This window comes from Neophocaena asiaeorientalis, unplaced genomic scaffold (assembly GCF_003031525.2).
Source record: "Neophocaena asiaeorientalis asiaeorientalis breed wild unplaced genomic scaffold, Neophocaena_asiaeorientalis_V1.1 scaffold171, whole genome shotgun sequence".
Taxonomy (NCBI): Eukaryota; Metazoa; Chordata; class Mammalia; order Artiodactyla; family Phocoenidae; genus Neophocaena; species Neophocaena asiaeorientalis.
In genome coordinates this window covers 3109233-3127899 of record NW_020174013.1, presented here as the reverse complement: position 1 = coordinate 3127899, position 18667 = coordinate 3109233, and the positions used below count along the sequence as shown (strand labels likewise).

At 37.6% G+C, this 18667-nt stretch overlaps 1 protein-coding gene across 3 annotated transcripts in view; it reads left to right on the top strand.

The window, feature by feature from the left end:
* SOS1 (SOS Ras/Rac guanine nucleotide exchange factor 1) overlaps nucleotides 1-18667 on the top strand; it is a 153567-nt gene that overhangs the window by 304 nt on the left and 134596 nt on the right. For all 3 annotated transcript variants that reach the window (XM_024753490.1, XM_024753489.1, XM_024753488.1), the window contains one exon: nucleotides 1-24. This exon ends at the window's left edge or, in 2 of these variants, runs on beyond it. In XM_024753490.1, coding sequence (XP_024609258.1) covers nucleotides 1-24 — 24 coding nt within the window. The remainder of the gene's footprint in view (nucleotides 25-18667) is intronic.

Below are 18667 nucleotides of genomic sequence, written 5' to 3'. Positions count from 1 at the left end.
CTGCTGGTGCCTGCGCTGAAAAAGGTGAGGAGCGCGCTTCCCGGCTGCAGCCCCTGCGAGGGCGCCGGGCCGGGGCTGGGGAAGGGCTGGGAGGCGGGGCGCGCGCGGAGCCGTCTTTCTTCCCGGTCTCACCGCCTCCCAGAAAGGACGGCGCACACCGAGAGGTTCCCTCACACCCGCTGGCTCTCCGTGTTGACATTAACCCGGTGTGGTGTGTGGGAAGGCCGCAGGGAGCCTGGGAGAGTTTGTCCGAAGAATCCAACCGCTGAGAGCTTACTGCCCTTGCCCCTGGTTCAGAGACGAGAGTTGGAGGAGCCTCCGTTTTCAGTGGAGGTCAAAGCAGGCCACTTTTCCGCCTTCTCGGTTCTCTCCCCGAGCTGCTGTCAGCCTCCGGTTTTAGGTGTCCAGTCTGCTCGTCTAAGTGGGCTCCAGAATGCTCTGGCCATAATGCTTGCTCTAAGTAATTGCAGAGCTCGCCTGCCAGCAGGAACAGGGCCTGCTTTGCTCGCCCTCTGTAATCACTCTTCATTCCCCTGAATTCCCCGACTCCTCCGATTCACAGGGGCGGGTGCACATGCCACTGGCCTTCCTTCCTTCCTTCCTCCCTTGCTTTCCTTCCTTCCCTTCCCTTTCTCTCTTTCTTTCTCTCTCTTTTTCTCTCCCTCCCCGCCCCCCCCCTTGTCTCTCTTTCTCAAAATCTTGGTACTGTCATTCGGTTTGTTGATTAGAAATTTTAACATTTCTGTGTTTCTTCGAGTTTGCCACATTGTTATCTAAAGTTATATACCCCGTGATCTGTACTTTTACACGTTTTAGTATAATTAGGAAGTGTTGTTACATTTTCAGAGCTTCTGAAGCAACGTTGTGACTTAATAATACACTAAAACATCAGCAGCTGATCTCTGAATGAATATTAAAAACTATCAGATTATTTTGTTTTCCTTTTACCTCTTCTTATAAATATAGGGATAGCTTTACTCTTTTAATAGTGTTTCTAAAACCCCATTTCTTGTTGCTCGAAGAATGTTTCATGTTATCTGATTTTAAAATATTTTTATTCCTCACTGAGAGTTGAGATTATAGTGTACCTTTTCTTTTAAACATTTATACTTTAAAAAACTGTGTTTTAAGAGGTATCTGATATTTCTCAAAGGACAGCAACTTTTACTTTCCCTTTTGCGATGTTCTCCCTCTCCCCCTCTTGGTAGCTCACAATGGAACCTATTTGGTTTGTTAGGAGAAATTGCTCATATATTTCAAATATAAGTTACTGACTTTTTTGCTCAGGTATCTGACTAGTCACAGATATCTCTGTGATAATTGTTTTCTAAGAAAACCAAATCTTTGCCATATGCCTTACCTGCTTTACTCATTAGGAATCCTGTCAGGCTCTCTGTTTACTTTTGCTTTACCTGCAAGCTTGCCATCTTAGGTTGCAATAGAAGGGGAGTAGGAAGTCTCAGTGATGCTAGAGGCAGGTATCCTGACCAGGGTGGGGAAGAGACAAAAAGTATTGACAATATATAAAAGAACTAATAAAGCACTATCAGTTTGGGGCTGTTTTGCTTGGAAGCAAGCAGTTCCTATCCCATGGGAGTCACCATGAAACCCTGTCAGTTGAGGCTCCTATGAGGTAGTGAAAAGAGCACTGGAGGATTTAGCAGACCAGGTCTCACTCTGCCACACTGGTGGCCCATGCTGAAATCTGTCCACAAAAGCATTTGTTTTGGCTGGCATAGTGTTGTTTTATTTTTAATGTAATCAGATGCCAGTATTTTCAAGTGGGAGATATTACATAAAATCTGAATTTTGAGCTTTTCTTGGAGAATAGGAAGATCTCTCCACATTGGGCCAGCATTCAAGCAAGGCAGTAAGCTGCTGGAGCTGAGTAAATGGCTGCCCTCTTTAGACAAGGCATCTGTCTAAGATTTTCCACAGTCCCCACTAGTCCTCTTTGCTTATTTATATAAACCCGGTTTGACTTTAAGCAGAGATACCCTTGCTTGACAGTAGAAGTGATGGGAGAAGGTGCAAGTGTACACAGTCCCGCTGATGTGTGAGATTCTCCCAATTCTTATATAAAATATGCACTAAAGATGATTTTAAGCCACCAAACACAGGTTGAAAATATATTTGGTAGCTCAAAACCTGCATTTTCATCTGCTTGTTAGACATTTCCTGTGGATATCTCCATATCTTCTTTTCGACTTATTGTACTGTTTGCAGATGCATCAGCTTGTGTTATCTAACCTGAGGCTCTTTGAACATCCAGGTTTTCTTCACCTGGACGGCCTTTTGCCTGGCCTAACACCACTCATCCTCTGGACTCTCTAGACCTCAGATCTTTTCTCAGATCCTCAGGCCTGAGTTGGATAGTCTTTCTTTCAATCTAAATATTCTTTTAGCACCCTAGCTTAGCACTTAACAATTAATTTTAAGTTCCTATTTTTTTCCTGTTTAAGTTCCCCACCCCAACTAGATTGGATGGTCTTTGGGAACAGGGATGATATTTTACCCTCGTTTTATCCTCCATGTATACAGTGCCTGACGCCTGGTTGGCACTTAAATTTGAATGAAAGGGTAGGGAAAACCCAAACGAAACGATCAGCTCCCTCCCTTTCACCTATTAAAAAAGAATTCTTCTTGATTTATTAGCTGTATTATTTTATTTGACTGGTTCAAAACTTTGGAGTCATCTCTGATGACTTATTACTGCCCACACCCAGTCAGAGCCTGTAGCTTCATTCCCCTTGACATGTTCTTTTAATCTATTCCCCCTACTCCCACTGCTCTTGAGTCCCCTTTCCCAGACTACTGCTGTAGCCTCTTTACTGAGTTCACTGCCCCTCACCTCTCCTTTATCTATTTTTCAAATTTCAGAAGTTATGGGACACTTCTGAATGTGTCACACTCTTGTTCAGAACCGTTGATGTCTTTTGAGGGCATAGAATGAAGTGTATATTCTTTGGAATAAACTTGATGGTGATCTGTGGTCTGGCTTCATCCTGCTTTTCTGGATGGATTGCTTACCATAGTCTTTCATATACTCTATGCTTCAGCCAGACTGGACTACTACTTTTCCTGAAAATCCCCAGAAGGTCTCAATATATCTGTTAGTCTAAGTCCTACCTTATCTATTGCATAAGCATATTGTGCCTACTGCAGACCAAGTATTGCTCTCATCACTAAGGATTAAAAGGTAATTGACATCATCCAGAAATGACTAAGTTCGAACATGATGGGAAGTGGCAGAAGATGAGTTTGGAGAGGAAACTGATTTACAGAGAATTTTTTGTATGTTAAGCTAAGGAGTATGAATTTTATCTTGAGGGGATAGATGGCATTGAGGAATTTTAAATAGGGGAGTAACATAAAATTTCAATTTTAGAAAATCCACTTTGGCCATAGAATAGAAAATGGATTGGAGAATAATGAGACCCAAGGTAAGGAGAAAAGTTAGAAGAAGGCTAGGGTTAATAGTCCAGCCAAGAGATGATATGCATTTGAATTAGGATGGAAGTGTGGAGATGGATTTTACTTGAGAGATGTTTAAAATGCAGAATTGACAGGATCTAGTAACTCACTGATTGATTGGGGGAAATGGTAAGAGTAGGAGGATTCTTAAGTTTCTGGTTTGAGTGCCTTTAGTCAGGATAGAGAATGTAGGAGGAGAACCTGCTGGGGTGGAAAGAGTGGCATTATAAGATGAGTTTTGAACTTGTTGATTTAAAAGTCATTTTGGGTTATCCAGGTGGACTTGTCAAACTGACAACTGGTTGTTGGTATCTGGTGAAGCAGATTTGGGACTTCCAGGTGTGTGAGTAGAGCCATGAGAATAGACAAAGCTTATATCCTATGAAAGACTTACACATGAATGTTCATGGCAGTTCTGTTCAGCAGAAAATTGGAAACAACCCAAATGTCCATCAGCAGGTGAATTAATAAACAAATTGTGATATAGTCACACATTGGAATACTTCTCAGCAGTAAAAAGGAATGAACTATTGATATACAAGACAACGTTGCTGAATCTCAAAATAAGCTGAATGAAAGAAGCCGAAGAAACTGCCCCCCTGCCCCCTCAAAAAACACCACAGTATATACTATAAATTTCTAGAAAATGCATCCACAGTGACAAAAAGCAAGTCAGTAGTTATTTTGGGGGGAGGCGTTTATGTTCATTTGTCTTGATTGTACCAGTAGTTTCAGGAGAGTATACATATATTAAAATTTAACGGATTTTACAGCTCAATTTATTGTATGTTAATTGTACCTCAAAGAAGGTGTTAAAGTAGGTGAGGCCACCCACTGAAAATGATTAGAGATAAGAATGAAATAAGGCTGGTGTCAGAGCTGGGGAAATAGAATGGACAATAGGGTGTAGGGGAAGAGCAGAGGGAAAGGCATGAGTAAAGGAGATTAAGAAGGAAAGAGTCAGGTAGAAAGAATGGGACCCTAGTGTCTGAGAAGCTGAGAATGGAAGGAGTTTCAAGAAAAGTGTCATTAACTGTATCAGGCTATAGAAAAGTCAAATAAGGGGCCTGAAAAGTGTTAGTTAGATTTGACAGCTTAGGGGTCACTTACGTCCAAGCAGTTTCGGTGTGAGAATAGAAGATGGAAGAGCATGGAAAAAGAATAGCAAGAACAGATGAGTTTCTTCAGATTTTTTTTTCCCCCTAGAAGCTTGGAAATGAAGGGAAAAGAGATACTTCTGTGACAAGAAGGGGGTTCAATTTGGGGAAGACACTTGTTTTTTATTTGAAGGTGATGGAAACTTGTTTATGTTAGGAGGCTTTGGGGAAGGAGCTGATAGAGAATGCTAGTGAAGGAACTGAACAAGATGAGCTGAGGAACACAGCAGTGGGATTTGCCTTGAATTATTTGCCAGGTACTATTTTAAGTGCCTTGCATGTGTTCTCTTATTCTCACAGTATACTGTTATTGTCTCTATTTTATAAGAGAGAAAACTGAGGTTTGGAAAGTATAACTTGGTTACAGAGTCTGCATTTTTAAGCAGTATTGATGATGATCCGCTACCTCTGGCAGGAGTGATGACATCCTTTCTTCTGAGGTGGGAGGAGGTGAGATAAAATTGTTTTGTAGGTTGGGGAGCAGGTAGTTCATGCTCGGTAGCCACTATGTTCATGATGGAATGAAAGGCAAGATCCTTTACATAGAGTGAGGAAAGAGAAATGAGTAAGGAGTTTAAGAAGCATAATCCAGTTTTGGAATTGCTGCTGTGGAGTCTGGAGAAGGAGCCAACCAGTGAATTAGAAAGGAATTGCTCAGCAGTGCTGAGTGTGGAAGTTATAAATTTGGAGTAGCGTTCATTGGTCTAGTGGTTGTGAGATTTTCCTCAGGCAGCACTCATCAGTTTAGGTAAATGGGTAGAGAAGGGTAGTTGGTTGCAAGTGGCTGCAGTAGAGACGAAGAGAACAGAGATATTTCAGATGATTGGAAGTGAAGCTATAAGAGACATAATGGAGGTGTAAATGAGAGCTCCATGGATTAGAAATCTCAATGAGTTAGAAAAGGGTAATGGGAGCAGGTAAGGGATTATTTTACAGTTTACACCTGGATTTTATAATTTACATTTTACTGTTCGCTTTATCACATGCCTATCCATCTCTCTGTTCATCCACCAATACAACTTACGTTTTGACGGATTTCAAAGTAAGTTGTGGACATCGGTACACTTTACCCCTAAATACTTCAGCATGTATGTCATTAACTTAGAGTTCAGTATTTGTTTGCAGTGCTTTTTGTTTTTTAGGTAAAATTTACATATAATGGAATACACAAATGTTAATTGTACCATTTAATGAATTTTGGCAAATCAGTACAACCTAAGCCTCTACCAAGATATCGAAGATCCCTCATGTGCCTTCTCAGTCAGTTCCTGCCCCCAACCTCCAGAAGCAACTGCTCTTCTGATCTTCTGTCATCCTACCATAGGTTAATATTATCTGTTCTAGGATATCATATAAATAGAATCGTACAGTATATATTTTTGGAAAGGCTTTTGAGATTGTGTTTATGAAGAATTCATTCCTTTTTTCTATCATATGAACGTGTCAAAAGTTTATCAAGTGGCTGTATACCAGGGACGTTTCCAGTTTGGGGCCATTATAAATAAAGCTGCCATGAATGTTCTTATACAGGTTGTGTTGTAGAAATGTTTTCATTTCTCTAGGGTAAATATCAGGAGGAATGGCTCATAGAATAAGTGTCCGCTAGTTTTATAAGAAACTCGCAGACCTTTTCTCAAAGTGGTTGTACCATTTTATGTTCCCATCAACAATGTATGAGAGTTCCAGTTGCTCTACATCCTTGCCAGTACTCAGTGTTATTAGTCTTCAATTGTAGTCGTTGTGGTGGGTGTGTAGGGTGTCTCATTGTGTTTTTTTTTTTTTTTTTTTTTTTTTTGCGGTACGCGGGCCTCTCACTGTTGTGGCCTCTCCCGTTGCGGACGGAGCACAGGCTCCAGACGCGCAGGCTCAGTAGTTGTGGCTCACGGGCCTAGCCGCTCCGCGGCATGTGGGATCTTCCCGGACCGGGGCACGAACCCGTGTCCCCTGCATCAGCAGGCAGATTCTCAACCACTGCGCCACCAGGGAAGCCCTCATTGTGGTTTTAATTTGCTATATCCTGATGACTAATGATATTGAGCACTCTTTCTTGTTCTTGTAGGTTATTTGTATATCTTCTTTTGGGCAGTGTCTGTGTAAATCTGCTGCCCATTTAAAAAATTGAGCTGTTTTTCTTTACAGTATTGAGTTGTGGGAGTTCTTTGTATATCCTGGTTAACTGTCCTTTATCAGATATGTTTCATGAATATTTTCTTCTAGCCCGTGGCTTGTCTATTCATTTTCCTAATGGTGTTTTTTGATGAACCCGAGTTTTTAATATTGATGGAGTCAAATTTATCAGGTTTTTTTTCTTTTAAGGTTATTGTGCCCTGTCCCAGAACCCCTTGCCTGCCACCAAGTCATGAAGACATGGTCCTAATGCTATTTTCTAAAAGCTTTATAGTTTTAACTTTTACATAATCTGTGGTCCATTTCAAATTAATTGTGTATGATATGAGGTAAGAATTGAGATTCATTTTTTTTTATGCTTGTATCTAGTTATTTTAGAACTATTTGTCAGAGACTTTCCTTTCCCTGTTGGATTCTGTTGTTATTTTTGTGAAAATTAATGAATATATATTATATATTAATGTAAATGTATATTTAAATATGTAATATATATATAAATATATATATTTTTAGACTCTCCATTCTATTCCATTGATGTTTTGTTTATCTTTACCCGAATACCACACTATTGATTACTGTAGATTTATATTAAGTCTTAAAGTTAGGTAGTGTAAGTCCTCCTTCTTTTAAAATATTATTTTATTGTTTCTAGGTTTTGCATTTCAATATAAATTTTGAACCATTCTGTCAATTTCTACCAAAAAATCTTGGTGAGATTTTAATTGTAATTGCATTGAATCTGTAGATAACTAGGGAGGATTGACATCTTAACAATAGCAAATCTTTGGATTCATGAATGTAGTATAGGTCTCCATTTATTTAGACTTTTAAATTTCTCTCAGAAACACTTTAAGTGTAGAAGTCTTACATGTCTTTGGTTATGTTTAATCTGAAATATTTTGCTTTTTGATGCTATTATAAATTGTTTTAAAATTTTATTTTCCAGTTGTTTGCTACAAGTATATAAACAATAGGTGAAAATTTGGAGAGCAATAAAGAGAAGTTGCAGGGTAACACATGTGCCCAGGCCTAGAGAGAATTTAGTCCAAATGGGAGATGAAGGAGAGAGACTTCTAAGGGGAAAGAGAGAGGGAATTTCAGAAATTTTATATTGCTATCATTTGGAAGTCCTTAAATATGCATCGAGTCCTTCAGTATGCCGAAAATGCATGAAAAAGAAAGGCATTATGAAACTCAAAAAAGTTGTTTAATAAAGATGATATATCTGAATAAAAAACAAAAGCATGTAGCTAACTTTTGTATATTGATTTGTATCTTTGACCTTGCTCGTAGTTGTTTTGTAGATTTTATAGAATTTTCTACATAATTATGTCGTATGCAAATAGAGTCTTATATTTATTTCTTTTTCTTATTTTACTGACTAGGACTTCCATTACAGTGTTGAGTCAAAGTAGGGAGAGTGCTCATCCTGCCTTGTTCTCATTCTTAAGGGAAAAGCATGTCTTAATTCACCATTAAGGATGATGTTAGTTTTCATTGATGCTCTTTATCAGATTCAGGATTTCCCCTTCCACTTGTAGTTTTCTGAGAGTTTTGGGGTTTTCTAAAATCACAAATGGATATTGAAGTTTGTCAAATGATTTTTCTGTGTCTCTTAAAATAATCATAAGGTTTTTCTCCTTTATTCTCTCAGTATTATGGTAAATCATATTAATTGATTTTGAATGTTAACCTACATGTCCTGGATAAGCCATAGCAGATAGTATTTTATTGATTTCCTGCTTTGTGTCAGTATTCTAGGCACTATGCTTGGTACTTCACATACTTATCTCTGTTCTACCCATTGACTTCTCAAGGTGGTGATTTTTACAGCTGAGTTTTACAGATGAGGAAATGGATCCTCAGGCAAATTGCTCAAGATCTTGTGACTAATGAGTAGAATCAAGATTTGAACTTATGTCTGTTTAGCTTCAGAGACAACTCTTTTCCATTGTATTGTGTTTCTTCCTTTAAGTAGGCAGTATAATACAGACAGTGGTGTTCTAATTGTCCTGCACCTTAGGTTTTAGGGAAGCAGTGTCTTAGGAGGGAAGGAGGCTGAATGAAGAGGGTTTTGAAACTCCTTGAGTTAGGCTGAGAAGCTTAACTCTTCTACATATTGGGCTCTGTGTAGAATTGCATTTGACAAAAGGATTCTGCTGTATAAAAAAGTAATAATTTTAAAGGTGGTAGTTAATGAAAAGACAGCATAGACCATAAAGGAAAGGGCTGAGAAGTAATGGTCTTGGGATGGCAATAGGAAGCTAGGAGACTATCCTTGTATGTTTATATTTGGGAGTGAAGGAAGTGACATTTTAGTGGAAGTCGGAGTTAGCCAGGTGAGGATGAGGAGGAAGTGTGTTCCAAGGGTTTGTGGTCCAAAGAGTCTTTGGAGTCTAAGAGGAGCTCAGCATCTTAGGAATTCTGAGTAGCTGGAGTCTGGAGCGTGGGGCCAGGTCTTGTGAACCAAATTGTTTCATTTTATCTTGTGAGCAGTGAGGAACCACTGAAAGGTTTTAAGCAGGATATTGATAATTAGATATGAATTTTGAAGGATCACTGTCTGCTCTGTGGAGCCTGGATTAAATGGCAGCAGAACTGTAGGCAGGAAGGTAGGTTAGGGGACTTTTGCAGCAATTCATGGAAGGGATGATGGTGGTCTTGACTAGGGCAGTAGCTGTGGGGATAAAGAAAAGTGGACATATTTTATTTTTATTTATTTATTTTTGGCTGCATTGGGTCTTCGTTGCTGCGCATGGGCTTTCTTTAGTTGTGGCGAGCGGGGGCTATTCTTCGTTGCAGTGCACGGGGTTCTCACTGCGGTGGCTTCTCTTGTTGTGGAGCGCGGACTCTAGGCTCACGGGCTTCAGTAGTTGTGGCATGCGGGCTCAGTAGTTGTGATTTGCGGGCTCTAGAGCGCAGGCTCAGTAGTTGTGGCTCATGGGCTTAGTTGCTCCGCGGACTGTGGGATCTTCCCCGACCAGGGCTCGAACCTGTGTCCCCTGCACTGGCAGGTGGATTCTTAATCACTGCACCACCAGGGAAGTAGTGGACAGAGTTTAGATTTAGAGGTAGATTGGTAGTTGAATGACAGGGTAGTGAGAGGAGTCAAAGCTGATTCCCACAATTCTGGCATAGGAGTCTAAGTGGTAATGGTGATGAAAGGGGGGATACTGGGAGAGGAACACCTTTGGAGGGGAACTAGGAAACCATCAGTACTCTGGGAATGAGAAGGTGTGAGAGAATTGTGATAGGAGGAATTTACACATTGTGGGTAGTCAAGCGTGCAAGCATGGAAGGGATCTTTGTTGGATTGTCCTTATTAATTACAGGCAGGTACAACCTGAAGGCCCTGATGATGCCTTTCAATGTGCATTTCAAATACCATCTCTACAAAGGCTTTCTACTACAATTCCATCCCCTAAATAGAATGAATCTCTTAATTTCTTTAGTACTTTATACTTCAATTTTAGTACTTAATGATAATCTGCCCTTTAAAGTTTGTTTGTATCTGTGGCTTCTCTCCTCCACTATATTGGGAGCTATTTGAGAGCACGATAGGATCCTGCTCACCTTTGTATTCTCTGTAATGCTTAGCATATTTCTCATGTATAGCAGGTGCTCAGTACATATGTTGAATTGTATGAAGTTCTGATCTTGTCCCCTCAAGAATATACTTACTGAGGAGTTAGTTGAGATCTTTACCAGTCAAAAGGCATTGGAATTGTCATGTTTGGTGTATCCTATTTTAGCAAATAGGGAAACAAATAATTCATTTGAAATGGCAAAATAGAAAAAATCAGTCTAATGCTGCAAGGGAGAAGCAGATGCCAAGATGGGATTAAGCATGCAAGAAATTTATTAGGAGAAGTGCTTGTGAGAGAAAATGAGGACAGAGGCAAGGAGAGTTGTCAGACTGATGTAAGTCTGACTCCAAGTGAAGGAGAGAGGTAAGGAAGGAAGTCTGGGTGAAAGTGTCGTAGTTCTAAGGAAGTTCACCAAGACCTCAGAAGTCCTTGAGCCAAAGTTGCCTATCACAAAAATTCCTCATCTCCCAGGACTAGGGCTGCCTTAGTATGCCTATGGTGCTCTTTGCCTGGCAGCAGCCAGTTGAGAAGTGTGGCCTCCATGCACAGTGATGGATTTCAGAGTGCAGCAGCTGGGGCCCACAGTCAAGTATTTCCCCTGGAGTCAGAGATCTGAGAGGCTCATTCTCATAGCCAGCCAGGGTCATGTCTGTGGTTATAAATTGCCTGATTTGGGAGAATTTAATTACATTATTCCCTCAGTTAAAGTGGTAATTTGTTCCCCCCAAACCCCTTATGCTTTAAGAAAAAAATACCTTAGGATGAGTTCTAAAAGTCAAAACTTAATTGTCATTGATATTAATAGTACAGTTTGCTTTAGTAGTTATCAAATAAAGTTTGCGTTTCATATTCAAGTTTATTTCATAATTAAACCTTTAATGTACCAAACCACAAACAAAGCAGTAAAGATGAAAGAAAACAATGCAAACGATACCTGTATTATTACTGTATGAACTAGTGAGCCAGGAGCACTTCAGGCACTTCAGCAGTACCTTGAGTAGTCCAGCCGTCCAGTTATGAAGATGAGTGCTTTTTGACTTTCCTTTCTAGACTGAGCTGCCTCAGGCAGACAAACACAAATCAGTAAAAGAAATTACTCATAAAGTCAGATTCTGGAAATCTCCCATTGGAGTTGGGGAAGGGAGCATACACTGGAGAAAAGAAGTAATTTAAAGTTTTGGTTTTATGGACCCTGAACTACTCATATTATTTTTAAAGTAGGTATTTTAAAATTGTAATGGGAAGGTGATTTTGAAAAGAGTTTTCAAAATTTTCCTGCTGATTTTGACTGGTTTGGTTTTATTCACCAAATTTGTTGAGTATTTATTGTATGGCAAACATTATGGACAATTAAAAAATGAAACATAATTGTTGCTTTTATGAAACTTGTATATGGTGGTAAAAAGAAAATCTGTAATCTTCCCATATGTGTTAAAACACTCCAATCCTAGTGTACAGAAAGTTTGGTTCAGGGTTAAAAATAAAAATTTTAAAAATAGATAAAAAATAAGTCTTGGAATTTAAAAAAAGTTGCGTTTTAAATTAGAGACTTTTTGTAATAAGCTAACTTAAATTCCAGTTATTCTTTTATAATTCTGAAACAAACTTTTCCCTTTCTATATAGACAAGTCCCATTTTCTATTTTACTTACAATCTAAACCATTTGCAGGTAAATTGATTTCTGTGTATGGCTCAGTAGTTTGTAATGGAATGCACTTACTGATAATTGCATTCACAGCTGTTTTGTTTAAGGACTTTGATAGGATTCTGATTTTATATATATATATATATATATATATATATATATATATATAAAACAAAATTATTTTAACCATTTCTAAGTGTAAATTCAGTGCCAAAAACTGCATGCATAAGGTTGTGCAACCATCACCACTATCTATTTCCAAAACTTTTCATCACCTCAAACAGAAACTCTGTACATATTAAGCAATAACTCCTAACTTCCCCCTCCCCCAGCCCCTGGTAACCTCTAATCTACTTTCTGATTTTATGAATTTGCCTGTTCCAGATATTTCATGTAAGTGGAATCATACAATATTTGTCCTTTTGTGTATGATTTATTTTAGTTAGCATAATGTCTCATCCATATTGTATCAGAATTTAATTCCTTTTTAAGGCTGAATAATATTTCATTGCGTGTGTATACCACATTTTGTTTATTCGTTCCTCTGTTCATGGACACTTGGGTTGTTTCTACCTTTTGGCAATTGTGAGTAATGCTACAGTGAACATTGGTATACAAGTATTTGTTTGAGTTCCCGTTTTCAGTTCTTTTGGGTATATACCTGGAAGTGGAATTGCTGGGTCACTTGGTAATGCTATGTTTAACTTTTTGAGGCACTGTCATACCGCTTTCCACAGCAGTCACATGATTTTACATTCCTACCAGCAATGTACAAAGGTTCCAGTTTCTCCACGTCTTCACTTATATGTTATTTTCTGTTTTTTTTTTGTTTTTAATTGCCATCCTAGTTGATGTGAAATGATACCTCATTGTGTTTGGGTTTGTATTTCCCTAATGACTAATAATGTTGAGCATCTTTTCATGTTCTTAACAGCCGTTTGTATATCTTCCATGGAGAAATGTCTGTTCAAGTCCATTGCCTATTTTAAAAATTAGGTTGTTTGTGTTTTCGTTGTTAAATGTTGGGACATCGTTGTATATTCTTGATATTAGACCCTTATCGGCTATATGATTTGTAAATATTTTCTCCCATTAAAACACAACCAAAAAGCTGTCTTTTCAGTTTCTTGATAATGTCCTTTGCACAAAAGTTTTAAATTTTGATGAAATTCAGTTTATCTATTTTTTTCTTTCATTGTTTGTGCTTTTGGTGTCATATCTGAGAATCCATTGCAAAATTCAAGATCATGAAGATTTACCCCTAAGTTTTCTTCTAAGAAATTTATGTTTTAGCTCTTATATTTAGGTCATTGATCCTTTTGGGGTTTAATTTTGTATTTGGTGTGAGTTAGGTGGAACTCACACCGAATACATGTGGAAATCTGTGGAAAATTCATTTCCACAGATGGGGAAATGAATTCATTCTTTTGCATATAGAAATCTGGTTGTTCCAGCACCATTTGTGGAAGAGATTGATCTTTCCCCACTGAATAGACTTGGCATCATTGTCAAAAATCAATTGACCGTAGATGTATAGGTTTATTTCTGGACTCTCTATTCTATTCCATTGGTCTATGAGTCTGTCTTTATGGCAGTACCACACTGTTTTGTTTACTGTAGCATAGCATAGTAAGTTTTGAAATTAAGAAGTGGAGTCCTACAACTTCGTTTTTCTTTTTTATGATTGTTTTGGCTATTCAGCAATTCCATATGAATTTGAGAATTGGCATTTCCATTTCTGCAAAAAAGGCTATTGGAGTTTGATAGAAGTTGTATTGAATCTGTCGATTATTTTGGTTAGTATTGGCATCTTAATATAAAGTCTTCCTACCCATGAACACAGGATGTCTCTCCATTTATTTAGGTCTTCTTTAATTTTCTTCAGCCATATATTGTAGTTTTCAGGGTAAGATACTTCCACCTCTTTGGGTAAATCCATTCCTAGATATTTTATTCTTTTAGATGCTATTATTCTTTTAGTTGCTAAATGGAATTACACTCCTAATTTCCTTTTCAGATTGTACCTTGTAGGTGTAAAACACAACAACTTTTTGTATGTTGATTTTTGTTCTGCAACTTTGCTAAATTAATTTACTAGCTCTGGTAACTTTCTTATGGATTCTTCGGGACTTTTCTACATATAGGATGATGTCATCTGTAAATAAAAATAGTTTTACTTCTTCCTTTCCATTTGGATGCCTTTTATTTCTTTTTCTTGTTTGATTGCTCTGGCTAGAACATCTAGTACAGTTTTGAATAGCAGTGGTAAAGTGGGTATCCTAGTCTTATTCCTGATCTTGGGGTGAAAGCTTTCAGTTTAGCTGTGGGTTTTTCATAGATGCCCTTTGTCATGTTGAGGAAGTTCCCATCTATTTCTAATTTTAGGAGTGTTTTTATCATGAAAGGATGTTGGGTTTTGTCAAATGCCTTTTCTGAGTTAATTGAGTGATCATGTGTGTTTTCCTTTATTCTATTAATGTCTATTATATTGATTTTTTTAAAATGTTGAATTGCTTCTGCATTCTTGGGATAAATCCCAGTTGGTCGAGGTGCTGTTTTAATATGCTGTTGGATTCAATTTGCTAGTATTCTGTTAAGAATTTTTGCATCTATACTCATAAAGCATATCGGTCTGTAATTTTCTCATGATGTCTTTATCTGCCTTTGGTATTAAGGTAATGCTGGCTTCACAGAATGAGTTAAGAACTGTTCCTTCTTCTGTTTTTTTGGAATTCTTCACATGTTGGGTAAAGTTCACCAGTGCTGCTGTCTGGTCCTGCATCTTTCCTTGTTGGAAGGTTTTGATTACTGAGTCAGGTTTTGATTACTGATTTCTTGTTATATGTTGAGATTTTAAATTTCTTCTTGAGTCAGTTTAGGTTAATTTGTGTGTTTCTAGGAATTTGTCCATTTATTCTGTATTATCTAGTTTTTCGGTGTGTAATTGTTCATAGTATTTTCTTACAATCTTTTATTTCTGTGAGGGCAGTGGTAATAATGTCCCCACTTTCATTTCTGATTTTAGTTATTTTTGTCTTTTCTTTTTCTTAGATGGTCTATAAAAGGTTTGTCAATTTTGCTAGTTTTTTTCAAAGAAGCAGCTTTTGGTTTCATTGATTCTGTCTGTTGTTTCTCTGTTCTCTGTTAAATTTATCTCTAATTTTTATTATTTCCTAGCTTTGAGTTTAATTTCTTTTCTAGTACCCCGACATGTAAAGTTAGGTTGTTGATATCTTTTTTCTTTTTTAACGTAGACATTTATAGTCATAAATATCCATCCAAGTGCTGCTTTTGCTGTATCCTTTAAGTTTGGGTATGTTGTGTTTTCCCTAAGTATTTTCTAATTTCCCTTAGGATTTCTTCTTTGAACCTTTGGATGTTTAAGAATGTGTTGTTTAACTTCTACATATTTGTGAGTTTTCCAGTTTTCCCGCAGTTGTTGATTTCTGTCTTTATTCTTAGTCAGAAAAGGTTCTGTCTGATTTCAGTCTTTTTAAATTTATTGAGTCTTTGTTTTGTGGCATAACAAATGGCTTATCCTGGAGAATGTTCCATACGTACCTGAGAATGTGTATTCTACTGTTACTGGGTAAAGTGTTCTCTATATGTCTGTTAGGATTATAGTGTTCAAGTCCTCTACTTCCTTATTGACCTTCTATCTAGATGTTGTGTTATTGAAATTGGTGTATTGAACTAATATTTCTCCCTTCAGTTTGGTCAATGTTTACTTCATATCTTTTGGGGGTCTGTTGTTTGTGCGTATATATTTATTTGTTTTTAAAAGAAATTTTATTGAAGTATAGTTGATTTATAATGTTGTGTTAGTTTCAGGTGCACAGCACAGTGGTTCAGTTGTGTGTGTGTGTGTGTGTGTGTGTATGCTTTTTCAGATTCTTTTCCCTTATAGGTTGTTACAAGATATTGACTGTAGTTCTGGGTGCTATACAGTAGGTACTTGTTGGTTATCTATTTTATATATAGTGGTGTGTATATGTTAACATATATGTTTACAATTGTTTTATCTTCTTGATGAATTGACCCTTTTTTCAAAATAAAATGTCCTTCTTTGTCTCTTGTAACAGTTTTTGATCTAATGCCTATTTCGTCTGATATTAGAATAACCACACTAATACTCTTTTGTTTTCTGTTTTCATGGAATGTCTTTTTCCATCCTTTCGCTTTGAAACTATACTTTTGTGTATAAAGTGAGTCTCTATAGGCAGCATATAGTTGGATCATGTTTTTTAATCCATCTTGCCAATCTGGCTTTGATTGGAAAGTTTAACCCAATTAAATTTAAAGTTAATGGCTGATAAGGAAGGACCTCTGCCATCATTTTGCTGTTTTGTTGTGAAATTTTATACCTTTTTTGTGGCTCATTTCCTCCATTACATACTGCCTTCTTGTTTTTTTTTCTAATTAGTTTATTGTAGTGAGCCATTCTCATTTCCTTTTGTGTGTATTTTTAAAAAATATTTATTTGGCCGCTCTGAGTCATAGTTACAGCATGCAGGATCTTTAGTTGTGGCATGTTGGTTCTTAGTTATGGCATGGGGGATCTAGTTCCCTGACCAGAGATAGAACCTGGCGGAGTCTTAACTACTGGACCACCAGGGACATCGCTTGTGTGTATTTTTTAGATATTGTCTTTGTGGTGAATTACATTTAATGTCCTAAATTTATAACAGTTTAGTTTGCATTGATGTGCACTTAACTTCAGTAACATACAGCTCAGTCTTACCCCCTTATGTTGCTGTCGTCACAAATTACATCTTTATACATTGTGTATCCAGTATCATGGACTCAGTTATTTTTTATGCATTTGTCTTTGAAATCCTATAGGAAATACAGCAAAGTTAGAAACCAAATATACAGTAATACTCGTTTTTATATTTGCCAGTGTATTTACCTTTACTAGAGACCTTTATTTCATCATATGACTTTGAGTTGCTGTTTAGTGTCCTTTCATTTCAGCTTGAAGGACTATCTTTAGCACTTCTTGTAGGGCAGGTCTGATGGTAGTGAACACCCTCAGCTTTTGTTTATCTGGCAACATCTTAATTTGTACCTCATTTTTTTTTTTTTTTTTTGGGGTACGTGGGCCTCTCACTGCCGTGGCCTCCCCCGTTGTGGAGCACAGGCTTCGGACGCGCAGGCTCAGTGGCCATGGCTCACGGGCCCAGCCCACCCCGCGGCATGTGGGATCTTCCCGGACCGGGGCACAAATCCGTGTCCCCCGCATCGGCAGGCGGACTCTCAACCACTGCGCCACCAGGGAAGCCCTGTACCTCATTTTGAAGGACAGTTTTGCCAGATATAGAATTCTTGGTTGACATTTTTTTTTCTTTCCACACTTAAATATGCCATCCTACTGTATTTGGGCCTCCACGGTTTCTGATAAGAAATAAGCTGCTGATCTTATTGAGGACCCCTTGTACATGAAGAGTTGCTTCTCCTGCTGCTTTTAGGGTTTTTTGTCTTTGTTTTTGACAGTTGGATTATAATGTGCCTTGGTGTGTGTTTCTTGGAATTTATCCTACTTAGATTTTATTGAACTTTTTGAATTTGTAGATTAATGTATTTCATCAGATTTGGGGTGTTTTCAGCCATTATTTCCTCAAATGTTATTTCTGTCCCTTTCTCTCTTCTCCTTCTGGGACTCCCATAATGCATGTTCTGGTCTACTTGTTATCCCACAGGTCCCTTAGGTTTTGTTTACTATTTTTTAAAAAAGCATTTTGAGCATATTTAAGTCAGTTGTTTGAAAGTTTTTGCCTAGTTAGTCTGATGTCTGGGCTTCCTTAGCCAGTTTCTCTCAGTTAATTTTGTTCCTTTGAACATGCCATACTTTCCTGTTTTTTAGTATGCTATGTGATTTTTTTCCTTTTTTTAAAACTGGGCATTTGAATACTATAATATGGTAACTATTGAAATCAGATTCTTCCCTTTCGCCAGGGCTTGCTGTTTTATTGTTTGTTTTTATTTGGTTTTGTTTTTGATTGTTGAAGGTTAGCAATATGTTTGTTTAATGAGTTTCATAAGTGATTGTTTTTTTTCAAACACAGTATTCCTTGGTGTGTATAATCACTGGAGTCTCTGTTACTTAGCCTGTGTTTCCATAGTATTTTGACAGAGATTTCTTTGAGCTCCAGGAGCTAAAAAAATCAACCAAACAAACAACAACAGAAACCTCTCCCAGTCTGTACAGGTTGGCTCTGTGCTGGTGCACTCTTGTAACACCTTGTGAATTGCCAGTGGGACATAGCACTAATAATTAGAGTAAAATTCGGATCTATACCCTGAGATTTGTCCATTGTGCTATGTAAGATAAAGTTTTCTGCTTTTCACAAGAAAATAATTTGTATTTGGTTTAAATTAGTTGTGTCCTAGTATTTGGTTTTTAAAATTCTTAGTTCTTGACTTAACAAGCAGAGAGGTACTTTCAGAACCCTTGTTACTCTGTTCCACTGGAGAACCCAATTAAATTCAAGAAATATTTGAGGAGCTTCTGTATGCAAAATCTTGTGATTGGCTTCATAGGGTAGTAAAAGGATAACCAGGATTTTGCATCAAAGTATTTATAATATAGTGAATGATAAGATAGTTCCAAATATAGATATCATTTAAAGAACTAATATAGTATCTTCAAAAAAATAATGCAGCACAAATGTGTAAAT